Here is a 19,795-nt window from a genome sequence, read left to right on the forward strand (position 1 = left end):
TATTACTACGGAGCTGTTCCCCCTCTGCAGCTCTACCAGCAGCAGCAGGTCTGGAGCTCTGCTGCAGTTACTGAGTCAGTTGGAGGCTTTTCTGCACTCTGCTCTGAGCTCAGCACTCGGCCCTGCCCCGCTCTGTAACTTTACGTGGTCTGACAGACACTCGGTGGCTGAGCTGCTCTCTGTGAGCTGTTCCTCCTAAACTCTTCCACTGTTCAATAATAACACCACTCACAGCTGATGGAGGAAGATCTAGGAGGGAGGAGATTTCACCAGCTGACTTGTAGTTGGTGCAGCGGTGTCTCCTATTACATACAGAACCACGCTGGAGTTCAGTGAGCTCTTTAGAACCTCCCGTTCTTTCACTGATGTGTGGAAGAAAGGCCGACTGCAGGACTAGAGGCCAGATTTTATACACATGTAAATGCAATGTGACCGAATCAAACACCTGAACTGAATGATTAAAATGTGTGTCCCAATACTTTTGTCCATTTATGTTTTGTGTGTGTGTCGCAATCTGAAGTGCTGGAGCACTGCGAAAAAGCAACAACTCAGTGGTGCATTTGAACAACCTGGATGTCCTCACAAACCAGCAAGAAACACAGGAGAATGTAAGCAACCATACACACCTCACTAGAAGACACCACACCTGAGGTCCAGGTTACAGTTTATAAAAAGGATATTCTGAAATATTCTGTTCAAATTCTCCACTATTTTACCCTCATCATCATCATTCCATATAAAACTCGTGTAGCTTCCCTGGTGGGTTTGGATAGGAAGTAAAATTAGGCCTGTATCTGTGTTGTAGTCATGGCGACCGACGCCCGTTATCTGGTTTCTTCTGTAAAGAAATCAGTGGGTGGGTTTCTCTACAGTGAAGCTCAGTTTCACACCAAACCCCCCAAAAGTCAAACGCTCCTGACGGGCCGGATTAACTTACTACAAACATGAAAAAATGAAAGCAAAAAGTGCAAAATAAATAATATCAAAGACAGAGTGCCTACATCTGCACGGTTCTAACTGTAGTCTAAGTGTAACAGTATTACAGTTCTGTCTATGACTAATTTACAGTCGTATGCAAAGGTTTGTGCACCCCTGAAATACGGTGATGTTGATTTTCTAAGAATAAACAAGTGAATAAGTGCTCTACATAAAACTTAAAAATGATATTGATCAATTTCCAATTTGCTTAATTTATCCTACTGGATGTTCTACCCCCCCCTAAATATAGTCAATCCAGCTAATAAAATAATATTATGATAATAAACATTTAGTAAAGTTTGTCCTAGAAGTATAAGTCTTGTATTAGAAGTCCCTCTACAGAAGAGGTGCATTTATTTGAACTTATATTAAATTGTAATTTGACCAGGGGTACACTCAATTTTGCACAAAACTGCATATGCTTCACTCAATATATGCCAATACCCTTGAATGAAAGCTGACTTCCAGCACTTTAACTATACAGTCATTGTTTCATTTCAAAACCAATTGAGCTGGAGAGCAAAGCCAAAGCGAACCCTAACTGTGCCAATGTCCAAATACTTATGGGCTGCATTGATTTTTCTCATTATTTCAGTTGTCACAGGCATGTACACTGATAATACTGTGATTAGAAATTTAGGAACACAAAAGTTGCTAGACATAAACTACTGCCAGTCCCTCGATCATAAACACAACAAATCTACTTGTGAATATCTGAAACGCTGAGCGTCACAGAAACACGGTCTGACAGATCTTAATATTGCATAACCTGATACTGGGATGCAGCAAGCGTGCAAATGTGACTCATACACCACCACTCACTGCACTACGGTTGCTATGTACATTTAGGGCTGTCGGAGTCGACATCTGGAAGTTTCTAACATTAATATTTACTGATCAGCCATAACATTAGTACTAATACTGAGTAGATCCCCCTTGGGTCACCAATACAACTCAGACCCGGTGTGGCAAAGACTTCACAAGACCTCTGGAGGTGTTCTGTGGTATCTGGATATGTCCTGCAAGTTGTGAGGTGGGACCTCAATGAGCATTAATGAGCCCTGACCCTTTGAGCCAATCACCAGTTCATTGGTTGCCCCTCCTTGAAGCACTTTTGGTAGGTACTGACCACTGCATACCGGGAACACCCCACAAGACCTGCTGCCTGATGTTTTGGTGGAGATGTTCTGACCCAGTCATTGTCTAGAACATCACAGTTTGGTTCTTTTCATAGTGTCTCAGATTCTTACGGTTGTCCATTTTCCTCCTTCATCACCTTCAAGAACTGACTGTTCACTCACTGCCTAATATGTAGATCCACCCCTCGATAGACAGGAGCTGCTGTGGATGAAGATTGTAACTAATGTTATGGCTGATCAGTGTAGGTAAGGTTACTACAGTTCTCCTTCAGTAAACCAAAGCTGAAGCACTTAATAGGAGCTGAATTCTTATCCAGTCTGCTTGCATTCTGTATGTTTTAACAACAGCCAAGGGCGGTAAGATGAGACGACACATACCCGTATGAGTGAGGCTGTGTCTCTGCAGGTGGTAACGCTGAAAAAATCTCATGTCGCACATCGAGCAAGCATATGGCTTCACCCCTGAATACACAAAGCACCAAAGGTTCACACACAAAACCTATAATCCTTTCTAAATGTAGAACATCTCACATATTATCTTAAACCCATGAGCCAAAAAGCCAACAGCCAGAACATACCCACACGTTCTTAAGAGGAAATCTCAGTAAACAGCTCATGCTTCTATGTGCCACGTGTGTTAAAAGTCCCTTTTAGCAATTTTCCCCCTGTTAAACCCATAGGCTAGTCAGTCTTCCCATCTATCACAATGTCATCAAGCTAGGAGGGTGGACCCTTGCATCCCACTAGACAGGCGGCGCCTTAGCAGATCTTTTGGAGCTACTGCGACGTCACTAGGCGGCTCAATGCTGGACCCTGTGCCTTTTTTATCTTTATATCAGTGCAGGCTTTCTACATTCTGGTGTGCTACATTCAGTTTTAGGTCTCCAAAGCTGGCATTATACCTCAAACGAATGAAGAAGTAACTGAAATCCAACTAATGATACATATGCTGGACCAATCACAGTCAGATGGAGGTCTCAGAGCAAATGAGGCGGTGAAGGGTGCATTAAAAAAAATGCCCTGGTAGTTCCCTATGAAGCCAGAGAATGGTCTCCAAATAGACAAAGTGATGGATGGAACCAATCACGGTCAAGGAGAGGTGTCAGAACAAAGGTTGTAGTGATTACGGCCAATCCTAGTCAGAGAGCACAGAGAGGGAACCAGGGCTGCACGATATATCATGCAGGAGGTGCAGGGTCAAATCTTTAAAATTCAAACCTTGATTAAGATCATGACATGTTGGATCACTGATGTCTGGTGAAATCTGGATAATATCTTGGTATTTTTAAATATTGCAAAATATCACAGAACAAATATGGCAATGTTAGTTTTCTTTCCCAATATCGTGCAGCCCTAGAGGGAACATCTCAGCAGAAAGGGGTAGGTTATTGTCTTTCAGGCAAAACAAGGATATTTTTGCTCAGAAACTTTTTTCGTTTGAAGGATACTGCCAACTTCAGTCTTTCAAGTAAAAAAACAAAACAAACAAACAACTTGATTACATTTTAGTCCACAGTTGTTTATATTGTAATTGTATTGATTTAATGTATTAATCCTAATTTAATCTTAATCTTTAATCTTAAATCTATTTGAATAATTCTACTGGAATGGTTCTGATAGTTATAGACTTTCAAATGAAGCACACTCAGATGTAGCACAGAATGTCTAAAATTCTGAGGGTCTAAAATTCGCTGCAACAGACATTACAGACAACATTATTGAATTGATCAATCACATATTTCCAGCCAACCACAATAACAGCTACAGCGACCATGTGGTTCACAAGGGTTCAGTCAAAGAAAACCAAATTAGCATGTGCCCAAATTGCTGGAACCCTCCAACTCTAGACTTACTATTCCCATGCTATTAATCCCATGGCGTATCGCCTATAAACACTATGAGCTTCACCGTACATACTCTGAAAACTGAACTGATATAATGACAAAAACAAGGCGAAAGTCCTGACCCAACCCAAACTAATCTACCCACATTTCTAAAGATTTTTAACATCACTAACCTAATACTAGTCATTTTAACCACATCTAAACAGGAGCTCAATGCTTCTAAATAAGGACCACCATCACATTCTTAATCAACATTAAAACCCAAATTATAACAGCAGCTGATAATCGTGCAGTCCTGAGACGTTAGCTGTACTGGAATGTTCTTGTCGCCACATGGATTTAACAGTGGGGCAATGTGGACCTGGTGTAACTGGATGTTCCAGAACTACAAACTCGAGTTTGTGGTTGTTTTGTGTGTTCACCTGCAATAATAAGAACACACAAGATTACGTGCATCGTGTGCGGGGTGGGGGTATGAAGAGACGACACCTACCCGTATGGGTGAGGCTGTGTCTTTGCAGGTGGTAGCGTTGAAAAAAACGCATGTCGCACATGTTACAAGCGTAGGGCTTCACCCCTGAGTGCAAAAAGCATAGTTGCATTAGCCTTAGAGCTGGCCAGTGGGCTGACACAGCAGCTACAGCACTAATTTACAGTACGTCCAGATGAAGGAACGGAACAAGCGCTGTGTAAACTAGTAGTGTGGTGCCAGGTACAATCAGACTGAGGAGGGTAAATTAAAAAAAGCGTATTAAGCTGGACTGGGTTAACGCTTGCTCTGAAAAGTGACAAATCTTGCCTATTGGTAGAAGGAAATGAAAAGTAAACATTGGTATTATTATGCATTTCACAGCATATGAACTTATATTTATACTTAATTTAATACTTAATACTCAGACATCATACAGCAGGAGTAGTGTGGTTGAACTGATTAAGCATGCTGAAGCTCAGGGCAGTGTTGCCAACTTTTTTAGGCCCCAAAGCCTTCACACAGAGGCCGTAGCGGGTTTATGAAGGTCTACGACGAATTGCAATGGTAACAGCTGTAAACGCTGCTGGTAGGTTTAGAAAATGGCCTTCAAATGAATGTTAGTTAATTAAGGAAAGTTGGCAACAGTGCTCAGATGCTCAAATAGGATCTGTGTGGCCTGTCTCTGGAGAGTAGGGGGTAAGGTGGAAAGACACATACCAGTGTGAGTGAGGCTGTGTCTCTGCAGATGGTAACGGTGGAAAAAACGCATGTCACACATGGAACAAGCGTAAGGCTTCACTCCTAAATGCACAGAGCAGAATATTAGTCATGTGCATTCTCTACTGCAACAACACACGCTGAAGCATTCATGACTGTCAACACGGCTCTCTTGTACAACAAAGTGGAGTCTGAAAGTGAGGTGTTCTCATTAGTGGCATCCCCTGCTTTTCTTCCCTTCTTCCCAAATTAAACTGGGCTTAGCCGTAGGCCAGCCCTTAATCACCCATTCATGTCCACACCATAGTCTCAATTATCCAACCTTGACTCAGTGATTTGGTTAACTATGTGCTACTCGGGGCAAGTAGGACACTTGTCCAAATATTTTGCTAAATTACAAATAAAACTAAAAGCCCACCCAAAGATCCAATAATTATCACAAAACCTTCGATAATGTCTATAAAGATACAAAATGCAAGGTTAAACTGTCCTAAATATTCCACCTGCTTCTATTCCTTATTCATGAAATAAAAAAAGCTCTTTAAATATTTTACATTTCACATTTTCTTCTACCATTCAAAAGTTTGAAATCAGTCATATGTTATGATATATTTACAAAAATCCTACACAGTACACATTTAAGTATTTGCCCACCCCCCCTTCCAAAAACAACATTTTTAAGATAGATGCATTTCAATTCTCTGCCAGATTTGATCACACAAGGTATACTGACTTAAACTAAATTGAATTATTTTAATTTACTCTGGACATTAAATATTATATTATTATTATTATAGAACTCCACTTGACATTTTTTTTTACCTAGTTTATTACGTCATTGTATATTTTAATTTACTAAAACTGTTTACTACATTACTAGAACTTGTGCTGTATATTAAGGTTATTAGAACATCGTTCTAGGTATTAAATGTATGTAGTTATTAAATAATTAAATTTTATTCTGAATGTTAAACTTGATGCTGGAGCTAAAGATCTTTTTTTTTCATCAAAAAAATAATTCTAATCAATTTTATGCAACAAAAGATTTTAATGTAAACACTGATTCCAAACTTTTGAATGATAGCGAATACTAGAGGGACCTTATCTTAAAGTTGAAATATGAAAGTGATGTTATGCATAATTAGGAACCATCAGAGGCCAATTTAATCCCATTCAAATCACACTAGTGCACTAAAGGACTAAACGGGGACTTTCTAAAAGAACCACTTCAGCTACTCTGTACGACTTTCTGGTAAAAGATTTTGTCAGGAGTCTGACAGATTCTTTGGGATTGAGAAACTGAAGATAATCACAACTAGACTTCCAAAAGGCACGGGTGTAAATGAGCATGTGTGGAGAAGAATATTAGAAATGTATTCTAAAGAACTCCACCACTTATCTAATGAATAAACACAGTACCAAATCCTGCAAAGTTACAGGAAACATGGAGCAAAATATCACTCCTGATGTAAGAGTGACTGACACCCGGTGTGACCGCTATGACTTGCAGAAGAAAAATTAAATAAAAAAGCACAAAAGGTCACTTAAACTTGCATTGGGGTTGACTGTGTGGGGTACAAAGAGACAACACATACCCGTATGGGTGATGCTGTGTCTCTGGAGGTGGTAGCGTTGGAAAAACCTCATATCACACATGGTACAAGCAAATGGCTTCACCCCTAAATGCAGAGTACTAGTATTAGAATATGATAGTGGATGTTTCGATTTTGGCGAGGTCATGAAGTCGATGACAAGCTCAACAGACGTTTTAAAAGCTTATGTGTGAAACTATGGATATTTTTGTATTGATTTTGGCCAATTAGAACAGATTTTATACAGCATTCAGAAAACGAAAATGAAGACAGAAAATAATAATAATGAATTCAAAGCCAAAGAGTAATTCCACACCAAGTTCATCCAGAGCCGGGCAGGTCAACATCATGGAAATTTAGTTTCTACAAGATTTATTTCAGTCAGGCCGACTGGACCATGTACTGAAAATGGTTCCAGGACTAAAAGAGCTAAAGAACCTAAATAAGGCATTTAACTAGCAAGCAATAATAAAGAAATGATGAAGCAGTACAGAGAAAAACACTGGATTTACAGGTTTACAGGTAAATTCATGTTCAATGTAGGTTTCTTGTTGGGCTATCTGTCATGCTCAGAACCTGACATTACTTTCTGAGGTTCCTCGTGTGGCCCTTAGTCCCACCAAACCTACAGGCATTGCGTGTTTATAGGATACACTGCCTAAAGCACACTGCTTGGTGTGGAATGGTGTTGGAATGTAGTGAACGATGCATTTGACAGGGATTCTCAAATCTGCCTGAATCAGCGGTTTGAGGCAGTTTAAGGCTACAACCTGCAATAAACACATATAAAAATATATAAATAGCAATATAAAAATCTACTTTTTAAAAGAAATTCTGGAGCATACTCTGTAAAAAGTGATACGTCTGTTCAACCTATAAAAGTACATGGTAAAAAAGCAACTACTAAAAAAATACTTTGAGAATCCATGACATGACCTGCCAGGCCTCAGCAGAGTTGGTGTGGAATTATCACAAGGCCAAAGGAAAGAAAATAAATGTGTTTTATGAAAGTACTAAACAAAACGAGAATAATCAGAAGTGTGTTTACTATGCATTTACTACTGTTTTAGTAATTAATACTTTTTTACAAATAAAAATCTGAGTTATAATACAGTGAAAGGGTACAGTAAGGTGACACATACCCGTGTGGGTGAGACTGTGTCGTTGAAGGTGACAACGTTGAAAAAACCTCATGTGGCACATGGAGCAAGCATATGGCTTCACCCCTACATACAGAGTATCACTGTATTAGTATGGAGTGACCAGCAGGCCGTTTATTCAGCCCAAAATATAAGTAAAGGTTATTTAACTCATTCTGAACACACTCTCTACTAGTCTAAAGCAGAGAGGCGGTGCATCCATTTAAAACCATAGAAATGACAGGATTTATTACTTTGATAATGTAATTACATGTAATGTATTTATAAATACTGGCTGCATGAGTATTCTAAACCTAAAGAATATAATAGAATAATATATACATAAGAGTGGAGGGCTATTGATGGGACCTTTAAAAAAAGGGGTTCCTGCGTACAATCAAAAAGAGTTTCACTACTTAAAGTACTTTATAGAGCACTGAAATACTGAAACATCAAACAATGTTTTAGAGGCAGTGATGGTTAATATATTTATATTAGATCTAAATATGATCATTTCAATATAGAAGGACAAACTAAGAAGACAATTTCAGATGGAGTGACAATAATATTCAAATCCTGTAAATTACATGTGCATAACAATTTGGGAAACTTAAAAAAAACTATTTTGCCTTTAGTATTTGTGACTCCAAAATGCAATGCTTGCGGATACCGCAACTAAAGTTCTTACAATAAATAATACAGCACTACTTTTTTTATATTATTAATTTTTAAAAATTTGACTAACAGGTTAATTGGTATACTTATGCATCCAGTATTTTTCCCACTCAATACGAAAATGACAGAATTCACTATAATGTGCTCTTGCTGGCCATGAGTGTATTTACACTTCATTAAAAATGTTTCCTTCCTTATTGGAACAAAATTTAAGACCCTTTCAGGGGTTTGGATGCTGCAAAGCACTGAGAAATATAGAGGTTTTTAGTTTCGTGGGAAGGCAAGAAACGTTATTTCTATTTACGACTCCATGCACTGGATAAATTCCATGCAAAGCAAGGATATTTGTGTACTGAGGTCTTTACTGAAGTAGGCGCTTAAAATTAAGATTATCAAGAAACCCAACAGGGAGGGTCTTGCGAGGACACATACCCGTATGGGTTAGGCTGTGTCTTTGCAGGTGGTAACGCTGAAAAAACTTCATGTCACACATGGAACAAGCATACGGCTTCACCCCTAAACACACAGAGCACCGTTAATGTTAAGCTTTAGTAAACAATGAAACTGCAGCTCAGTACGTCGTCAGCACCACACTGCCCCCAATGTATTTTCAAGTCACCACATCCAAACTCGAGTTTGTTGCAGCCAGACCATCAATGGTGCGGTGGAACAGACAAACGTGGCACATGAAATCGAGACTCGTTTGCATTGTTGCCAACTGTCTTGTTACGCCGAGTCTGTGTCCGACCCCGTACTGTAAACGGAGGGGTTTATCAGTGCTATTTTAAAGCCAGATGCCAGACTGGTGGGAAGCAGTAGGCCTCGCAGTGTTTTGCTGCCCGGGCAGTGATGAAAACCCATTACGTCCAGATCGGAGTCCCCCGCTGCGGCTCAAAACAAAGCCTCGCGGGTTTCAAACAAGTTGGCAACAGTGCTAAGCTGCACATCTGTGTGGCCAGTTGCAACAGTGCAAGTGGTGAGGAGAGACGACCCATACCCGTATGAGTGAGGCTGTGTCTCTGCAGGTGGTAGCGTTGGAAAAAACGCCTGTCACACATGGAGCAAGCGTAGGGCTTCACCCCTAAACGCACAGAGCAAATAATTAGCTCACAATTCAGATCAGAACGGTCTGCAGATCAGTCGGACAGACATCCACATGGAGTAGCATGCTTTCTGGTCAGTGCTGAACACTGGAGCGGAGCAGAAAGGAGGCATCCACAGCACAGTCGACTGCGTTTCTGTAGTGGAGGATGATGAGCAAAGCGCCGGAGAATGAAAGTAAGTGCTCGGTGTTTACACTCCTAACTCCTGAGCAGTGAAAGCATGACTAGACAGGGATTTGATGAGCTTGATTAAAATTACAGCAGCTGATTATTTTGGTCTTACTTTATTTGAGCAATACATACTGCGCATTATTGACGGACTCTTAACTGGTTAAACTGGTAAAACTCTAAAAGAGTTTTTAGTTTAAGGTTAAGTTTGAGTTGGGGTAAGGGTTTGGTCCGAGTTTGGGGAACATTAAGAAACATTAAGCATTATTTAATACCCAATAGGTAAATTGGCAATTACTATACATCTCATTAACTAGAAGTTGAATTTATTACATTTATATTTACATTTACAGCATTTATCAACATGCTGATGCTTATCCAGAGCGACTTACAATGTTACTCGTATTACAGAGGTGGGCCAACATAGTGTTAGGAGTCTTGCCCAAGGACTCTTATTGGTGTAGCGCAGCATAGTCACCCAGACTGGGAATCGAACCCACATGGTGTGGTAGCTCAGTGGCCTTTGCATTACTTTTAACTTTCGTTAAACAAACACTACAAATAAACAACATATTAAACGATTAGAATTGATCAAATTGTAAAATAATACTCCAGGTTGTACTGTAGTAAAGCTACAGGTTGTTGACAGCTTCTCTATTGCAATAATCAGTCACTTTTTCCAACACTGTATAACAGAGACACGTGTTTTTGTCTTTATGAGACTGGGAAAGCGTTATTTAATACCCAATAGTTAAATTGGCAATCACTACAAGGTAGTCAAGAGGGCTGAAGGATATTTAAATAAAATACTGGCTTATTAAAAACACATTCTTATTTTATTTCATGTGCAAAACGATGACATACATTCTACATTCTCATAACTACACTCCTAATGCTATTGCCTGCAGTTTGTGGGGAAATGTATGGTCTGGTCTTAGAAAGGAAAAAGGAACTGGAGACGAATAAATGAAGTGAATAATATACATCACTACAATTTTAAGAATAATAATAAACTGTATATAACTTATAATTTTAAAATATTAATATATCTTTAAATATAAATGTTTTTTTTCTTTAATAAACTGAACTTTTTATTTATGCTTTACCTGGAGCAATTCCACTGGCCACTGGCCACTGGCCTGTCTTTGTCATGGGATTATTTATTTATATTAAGTCACACACTCTATTAATAAGGAATTAATTTTAAAAGAAATTTTAGATTTAAAATATTTCAAAATATTGCTCAAAATAATCTGATCATTTCTGTTATCCGTTTTCTGAGCTCTGCTTGGGATCACAAAACACAGAGGAGTGATTGCCTTGCAAAGAAAGCAGAAGCCATGCTGAAGACATCTAACATGCGAAACAGACAATGAGGGGGGGAAAGCACACTGCGAAGGTTCTGAACTGCAACAGCAGAAAGCAGTGAGATTACATGGCGAAGCTGCGTTCAGAAAAGCCAATTGACCAACCAACAACTCACAAAAGTGAATAAAAAGATATGGTGCTTTGATGCAGCCGGCTGCAGTAGTGCAAGGTGGGGACGGGGACGAGGGGGGGTTAAGATGAGAGGGGTCATACCCGTATGAATGAGGCTGTGTCTCTGAAGGTGGTAACGTTGGAAAAACCGCATGTCACACATGGTGCAAGCATACGGTTTCACCCCTGAATGCACAGAGCAGAATGTCAATCACATGACTCCGGAAAAACAAATCAGAACTGAGCTGTTCAGATAAACATGACTGAGACAGGTGACCACCAGTCAGGACGTCAAGATGCCAAAATCAGGTCATTTCTTGGTTTGATGATTAAACCAAGCTACAAGATAGACGCAGTTTGACCACAAGTGATGAGCAATTAGCCTGATTAATTAGTGTGAAGGTTTTGTTCTGTGTAGACGAGCACTGTTCTGGATATCTGGAGCAGGTCAAGTTCAAATAATTTGGTAAAAGCACTTAAGCAAGCTATTAGACTAGCAGCTGGATTATAATTTGCAAAATATACACGCCACCATAGTGAAAATTACAGCCCAACCTGTGGGAAAATGTAGTGGCTGATACTGAATTAGACTGATACCTGATTACAGGATCAGTTAATGTCACCATATATACTGTATATGTATAAATCACCTTTTTATATATTCTGTTACATTTTTAAATAGATGAGTGTCAGTACTCAACTCAAACTGAAGATGCAATTAAGAATAGCTAATTAATAAATACACTAAAAAACTGGGGTGGAGCTACCATATATATATATATATATATATATAGGTATTTCTGTTTGTTTGATTTAGTTCTATTTATGAAGTGTTCGTTATATTTCATGTAAATCTCCCTCTAAAGCACAGGTTAAGATACACTCTAATTGTAATTATTTTAACCACGGCTGCGTTTTGTGTTCAGACCTCTCAGTTCAGTTGGTGGTATAGTTAAACTGGGAGCATTGGAGAAATAAAGCCACTACCTCCACTACTAAAACCTTGGGTTGTCAATATCAGCAGTACCAGTACCAGCCAATCGGGCCCTAGCCAAGACCAGAAATCAAGGGATTTTGTGTGTCAGACATAAAATGTGTCAAATAATTGATAAAAAAAAATATATATATATATCTGATTGACGAACCCTGAGATTATAAATATAAGGTGGAATCAAACAGCCAGTATCCAAAATTCATAACGGTGGATCACAATCTACAAACTGTATTTCTGTATTTATGGATTGAGATGTATAGAATATATGTAGAATATATTTAGAGTACTCTAGAATGTAGAAGAGATTTCAACACAAAAAAAAAACAAAACAAAAATCAACTCCTAGAATTAAAAATCCCATCAAATCTTAACATAAATGCATCATTAAACCCCTACTGCATAGTACATTTAAAGTAATACATTTATTTATAGTAATAAATCCTACATAACAAGAACAGTGATCTTAATTTGCATAATGCTGCTCCTTTTCTTGTTATTCAATTTACTATTTTTAATATTTATGTCCAATATATCGACACATACCAGTGTGAGTGAGGCTGTGTCTCTCCAAGTGGTAACGTTGGAAAAACCGCATGTCGCACATCGAGCAAGCATACGGCTTCACCCCTAAACGCACAGAGCAGTAAATTCAGTGATCGTCTACACAGAACCAAAAACCTCAATAAAGATAAACAGGTTATTAATTGAGAAAGTTACGGGACTTTATAAAAGGGGCTAATTCACTTCTATCCAACGTTTTCGCGATCCGGATCAATGCTAAAGGTCTTTGATTGGTCAAATGGCTGTAATCAGCATTAGTAGTTCGTCACTGTGCTTTACTAGCCCTATCAAAAGCACTAGAATTCTGCTACTGATGCAACATGCAACTCAAAAGTCACCTAAAAGCTGCTTATTTGGACTGCCTTTCTGAGTAGATATGTACAAAATACATTTTTAGGACTCCACCTCCTCTGTACATTGTATTACTGTAGCATAATATTTCAGATAAACTGCATTGGAGTCATGGCAGCAGGTAAGAGACATGAATATGAGATGAAATGGAAAAAGTCATTTTAGACATGAGATCTGATCCTACTATTGATCTTTTTGCAAACTGATCATTTGTGCAACAGAGAATAAACCTTTACCCTTGAGTGATGTGCAATTTAGAATATGGTGAGAACTGATCTCACCCACATAACTAAGCATTAGTATGAGGGTAGAGGTGGGCAATTTGACAATATTCTATAGTATTGTGATAAGTTTTGCTATCGTGATGCACAATATCGTCACTGTCCCACAAAAACCTTATATCTCCAATTTTCACTTTTCGACAAAATGGAAATCTGGCAGCTGTTTTTTTTATATAGTATCAAAATTTCATAATAAATGGGCCAATAGAAATGCTCCAAACTGGCTCAGAATTTAATCTTTTACACTGACTTCCACATACAAGGTTTTTCTGTGACAGCAGCAACGCTTTCCAGAGATTATTGTGTATAATATATAATCAGTGCTTCAAGCTCACTGACCAACTGCACATTTCATTAAAAAGAGCATAACGAGTACAGTGAGATATGAATATAAAGACCACTGCACTCCGTATGGGATAGTCCTTGAACAGCAGGTTTTAAGGATCTGCTGGTACTGATGCATTTTCCTCATGACAAAATATTGCAATAAATATCACATATTGTAAAAATGTCTTTAAATGTTATCGCCCAGCCCTATGTGGTGGGATTAGTTTTACAAGGGAAGGTGGGGTAATGTAGGTATTACTCAGTGATTTCAGTACTGTCATGTGAGTCATTTCCAAAGCTTATTTTACCTGCTAGAAAAAAAAGGTAAAAATAACAAACCTTTATATTGTGCAAACTGTCACGTTAATGAACATCTTATTACATCATGTTAATATGTTTACGTTTTTAAAGTATTTGGGCTGCCCTATTACCCAAATGTAAACATGTAGAACAGAAAGTTTGCAGTGATGTTGACTGCTGGCTGTAAATTTACACAATTTGAATAAAACGCTGCTTTCAGACAGAGTAGGGTACGAATAATATTAAATGTTTGGGCATGTTTTCTACATGCAATCAGCTGAACGTTCTCAGTATGGAGTGTTTTCTTTTGTGTGTACACCCAGATTTGATATATAGTTGGTATATTTATATTTAATTTCCCCGTCTCCCAATGTAAAACTAAACCCATTCCAACAGTACTTTCAGACCTAGTTACTTGCCAGTCACTCTCAGCAATAAGCATCTTCCCAATCACTGCCTTACAAAAGTGAGAAATGAGCTGTGGGGACTTTCATGGTTGTGACCTAGAGACTCTGAACATTTCATCAGAAGAGGTACGGAGTAATTCGTCATACCAGTGTGAGTAAGGCTGTGTCTTTCCAAGTGGTAGCGCTGAATAAACCTCATGTCACATATGGCACAAGCAAATGGCTTCTCCCCTGCGAGAGAAAGAAAAGGCAGCATTGAAAACGAATGAAGGAATAAAAGAATCAGAGAAGTAGAAGATCATTAAATAGCAATGATCTATCTGATCAGCTTCAACATAAACTGAAAACAGCCCGGTACATTCCCGTTCATACAGCTGTGTGAGAAATCGCTTTAACTGTTTGTCTTCTTTTTAATATTCGGATAGGAGCATGACTGAATAGTGGACACTACAAACTGCCAGCAGTTAAAGGCAGCTCTGGGACAGCTCTGATAACAGTGCCAATATTTTGTCAATGACCATTCATCCAATCTCCTTCACGTTCTCAGGTGTTTTTTTTCTTGCTCCACCTTTATTTACTCATCCCTTTTGTAGAGTCATTTTTACTGATGGTAAAATAGAAAATGCAAACATCAGAAATTACTACACCCGATTACAGAATACACACTCTCTGAGCACTTTATGGAAACAGACTATTGGTAACTAAAACAAATCAACTAATTCACAAGAGTTTCTACAAGCTATCATGAATGGGTCTGATTCACCAGGACCTTACTAAGAAATGTCTTACATTAGTTCTTGAGAAACGTCCTAACAGAAAGTCTAGTTCAGATTCACGATGTTTAACATCGGCCCTGTATCCATCCTTTCAAATTAAAAGCTGTCTACAGACTTTTTGTAAATTAAATTAAATTTCATGACATTTTATAAAATTATGAAGCAGCAGCAGCGTAGCCTAAAAACTGAGATGCCCTCAGAGAGTGAAAGGCGTACCAGTATGAATGAGAATGTGTCTTTTCAGGTGATAGCCACTTCTGAAGGCCCCATAGCAGTGATCACAGATGAAGTTCTTCTGCACTTTGGAAAGTGGACAATTTCCATTCTCGTCCACCACAACAGACTGAGAAAGAACCACAAGGTTAGTCAGACAACTTCAGTAAAGAAATCTGAGATGCAGCCATATGCAAATGTGTGTGCACTCCTGTTCAAATGACACATATATTTTCTGAGTGAAAGTGAATAGATCTTCTACAGGAAACAAATAAAAATCTATTTCTGCACAATTTCTATTTTTACTAAATTTAACATTTAAAAAAAAAGTCATATTTACTATTTAAAATGTTTAATACTTTTGCACAAACCATATTAAATTAGGTAAATTAACAGTGTTGAAGCTTTTGAACGTACAGAAGTGTGTCTCTGTATAGGATGTGGCTTCTTTACACATTAAAAATAAAAAAACTAAATCAAATCAGTATCACACTTAACATTTTACCTCGATTGTGATTAATGGACAAATATAGAAGCTGCTCAGTTAGCTCAGTGTTTAAGGAGACAATGCATAAACACTGAAATGAAAATGAAAAGTACTAACTTTTTTTTTTAAAGCGGCATTAACAGAATAACACAACTGAAATGATCAACACTGGCCCGATTACGTCAGTTAGAGGTTCTGAGCGTCGGTTTTGATTAACCGCCCAGCGCCACAGAATTTGGCTGTGTTATTTAGTTAGTATCTCAAATTTCTACTTTAAACAAAAAGAAGCATCATAATGATAAGGTCTCATTCAAAAAGTGATTAAAGCAGATTACTGTGAATAAGATTACAGTAAAGATTCCCAATTTTCGTTTACTAATAATAACTAAATTAACCACCTGGCCTTTCTGTCCCACTGCTATAACCTAGAGATAACTCAGCCAGTTTGCACTGCTTTGCATGTAGTTACTAGTGGTTGGTGTGGTGCAACAGATAACACCACTACCTGCCATGTGGGAGACCAGGGTTTGAGTCCCAATCTGGGTGCCTTTGCTGTGCTACACCAATAGAGTCTCCTTGGGCAAGACCCCAAACACTACACTGGCCCGCCTCTGTAATATTGTAAGTCGCTCTGGATAAGAGCGTCAGCTAAATGCCGTAAATGAATGAATTAATTAGTAATAAGGGGTTAATAATGGCTTGAAATATAAAAACATTAAAAACTGAGTACTATGCTGCACTGTCCCGTCCATTTACTTTCAGTAGCTGCGTTGCTCCGTGGCCCAGGAAGAGCGTGAGTTTTCACTCCACTGCATGCTTTCTGCTGCTGTAATGTGCGACTTTTCTTCTAAGATTTATATAAAGAGACAGTTTATCTATCTAATCATAGTCTCGGACTATAAAAGCCTGCACTACAACATCCTTAAAGCATAAACACGTCACAAAAAATGATTAATTAAACCAAACTATAGTTATCCACCGTACTGTCGTCTCTCTTTTACTACATACAATAACTGTTATTGTGCTCCTGCCCCTCCCCTCTGCCTTTTCTTTTCGGAGAACCCCACCCCCCCACCCTTCCTCCACACCACACTGCACTAACCACCTCCCCCCACACCTCCTCCTACTCCGCCGCCTCCTCCTCCCCCACCGTCTCCCCCCACACAAACAAAAATGTGCAGGGAGTCGCAGCCACTGACCCACACAGCTCTGCCTCTGAGAGCGGCCTCAAAACTCTGTAAGAAGAGGTGTTCAAACTTCCAGTCTCCACCAATACACCCATAACCACCCACTCAGACCTCAGAACCGCCAAAACAGGAGGCTAAACAGACACACAGACACACACACACACACACACACACACACACACACACACACACACACACACACACACACACCTCCCCCCTCTTCAAACACTGACCTTCCCTCCTTTCCCCTCCTGCTCCCTGACTTTGCAGGGCGTTCCCGACTTCCTGTTCTTTTTCTTCAGCTGCATGTCCTCGTTGGGTCTCATTTCCTTCTCATCCAGCAGTCGGGGAGCATGGAAATCGCCTTCTTTCCGGAGAAGCTGCATGGGCGCGCACACACATACACACACACACACACGTGTAAAGAAACACTGAAATATCACCGTACATTTTAGATTCAGAGCACCCACACTGCCCCCAAGTTATCATTTAGAATGCTCTCATTGTCTAAACAGCTCAAACACAACAGCGTTTATAATCATTAAAAATATGACACTATTAGAGATGGCACTATTCTGATATGGGATATTCATATCAGAATATAAATGCTACAGAAAATGATCTATAGATGTGAAGGGCTGGGATGTAAACAGTCATTTATAGTGGGTTTGCTGTGACACATACAGAGCCAGAGCTGTTCACAGCAGTGTGGAATGGAAGCAGACGTCTGAACCACTAAATGTAAATGGTGATGAAGACACTGCCTAATTCCGGGGACATTGTTTTACCAGAGTTTTGAGAAGATTCGGTGCTTAAAAAGTGTTCTTTAAGAGATGAAATCCATGGTGGATGGATACACACACAAAAAAATAGTCCCTCACAAATCTGAGTGGATCTGTTCAGATTTGCACTATTTTACCATCATCATCATCATCATCATTCCATATCAAACTCAGAAGACATGTGTAGCTGCACTGGTGGGTTTGGATAGGAAATAAATGATGGGCTAAAATGTCAAATGTTCATCTGTACACTGAATTACACTAAACGTGGTATTCTGCCATCTCTAACAGCTGTATTTACGTCCAGGAACGATGCTGTGTGTTGAACAGCTTTAGCATCAGATTCGTTACAGCTCCAATTAGAGCTTGCTTTTGGTGTAGGAATACTCCCAATTCACACTGCTAGCCATGTCCCTTTTCACCCCCATTTCTCCTAACCAGTGGAGGACAGCTCATCCCCGTCGGTAAGACCATGTGTCCCTGCGGCCCACGGTCCTGCATATCCCTCTGACCCGAACCGTGGCCTGGAGCCGGACCCAGTGGAGACATCATTTTCTTGGGGGCAGCCATGGAGCTGGCTTGCATCAGGGCCATGCTGGAAAGTACGGCTTCACAACCGAGCAGCCCCGCCTCAAAAGAGATGTTGCAGACAGATTTGAGTTAAACTGAGAGAAAACAAATATGTTGGAGATGTTCTTCTATTAAAGAGAAGAAACTGTGAGCTGTAACAGGCCAAAAACATTAGCATTTACAGGAGGGCTGCACGATATATGGATCTACTTAGTAATAACATGCAATACTGAGAACTGCAATTTAAATCCTAAATTTAACTAAAGCTGGGCGATATAATCACAGATACCAGTATAGCATGATACTGATATTATTATACTGCATTTTCATTTGGTAATATATTTGCAATATTTGTTAAGAAGTATGCATTATATTCATGAAATAATTCACAATACTGTTAATATATTATTTATGGATTCCAAAATGTGACATCTTTTTGAACTTGTTTAAAAATCCAGAAGTATTCATTTAAAATGAATTTTTCAATAAATCTACTTTCTGCCTGACCCCAGATTCAGTCAATCAGCCAAGATCTGACACACACTTTAGTATACTATTGGAGATGCTAGGCTAACATTGCTAACGCTGTATTTATACTGTCACCAATTTACTCATCTCTGTAGAAACGCCCTAAAAACTGCTCTTCTCTCATCGTATCTCTCAGAGCTCCTCCAGATCTTCATTAGTGTGGTAGATGGATGTGGTTTAGGAGACGGCGGGGCTGACTTTAGTCTATAAACCCAAAAAGAACCTTCTCCACAGAGCTGAGGAACGCTGGAGGTACTGATCCAGTTTTAGCTAAAAGTTTAAATGAGGCCTCTTTATGCTGTTTTAAGAATAAACATGTTTACAAAGATTTTAAAAGCAAGTAAATGCATTTATTAACTTTAGATTTATTAAGGCCTGGATTTATCAAGACGAGACACAGTCTAACTCCAGTGTTTGTTAGCAGTGTTAGCCTAGCATCTCCTGTTGTATACTAACTAAAGAAGCTCACGTCAGATATCAGACATGTTGACTGATTACAGAATCTGGGGTCTTGTTACTTTCATTTTTTGACAAACTGTTGCTTAAAGAAGTGAAAATGAGACAAAGCACATTATAATGCATATAATTTTAATGAAATTTCAGTCCAGCTCTACTATTAACCAGTGACTAAAGCATCCTGATGAGTGTTCAGACTAATCAAGGAATCATCAATACTAATAATTCTGATCAGAATGATTGCAGTCTATTTAAACAGGGTGAGTATG

General features: G+C 39.0%; 1 protein-coding gene across 12 annotated transcripts in view; it reads right to left on the reverse strand.

Moving 5' to 3' along the window:
• znf740a (zinc finger protein 740a) overlaps window positions 1–19,795 on the reverse strand; it is a 31,960-nt gene that overhangs the window by 8,966 nt on the left and 3,199 nt on the right. For 3 of the 12 annotated variants that reach the window (XM_072666424.1, XM_072666420.1, XM_072666419.1), the window contains 13 exons: window positions 18,411–18,602; window positions 17,424–17,570; window positions 15,520–15,646; window positions 14,675–14,758; window positions 12,844–12,927; window positions 11,409–11,492; window positions 9,554–9,637; window positions 8,989–9,072; window positions 7,885–7,968; window positions 6,746–6,829; window positions 5,151–5,234; window positions 4,455–4,538; window positions 2,496–2,579 (listed from right to left, as the gene is read on the reverse strand). In XM_072666424.1, coding sequence (XP_072522525.1) covers window positions 2,496–2,579; window positions 4,455–4,538; window positions 5,151–5,234; window positions 6,746–6,829; window positions 7,885–7,968; window positions 8,989–9,072; window positions 9,554–9,637; window positions 11,409–11,492; window positions 12,844–12,927; window positions 14,675–14,758; window positions 15,520–15,646; window positions 17,424–17,570; window positions 18,411–18,602 — 1,306 coding nt within the window. The remainder of the gene's footprint in view (window positions 1–2,495; window positions 2,580–4,454; window positions 4,539–5,150; window positions 5,235–6,745; window positions 6,830–7,884; window positions 7,969–8,988; window positions 9,073–9,553; window positions 9,638–11,408; window positions 11,493–12,843; window positions 12,928–14,674; window positions 14,759–15,519; window positions 15,647–17,423; window positions 17,571–18,410; window positions 18,603–19,795) is intronic. The other 9 variants (XM_072666427.1, XM_072666421.1, XM_072666422.1 and 6 more) reach the window with 9 other exon arrangements.

Source organism: Salminus brasiliensis, chromosome 21 (assembly GCF_030463535.1).
Source record: "Salminus brasiliensis chromosome 21, fSalBra1.hap2, whole genome shotgun sequence".
Lineage (NCBI taxonomy): Eukaryota > Metazoa > Chordata > Actinopteri > Characiformes > Bryconidae > Salminus > Salminus brasiliensis.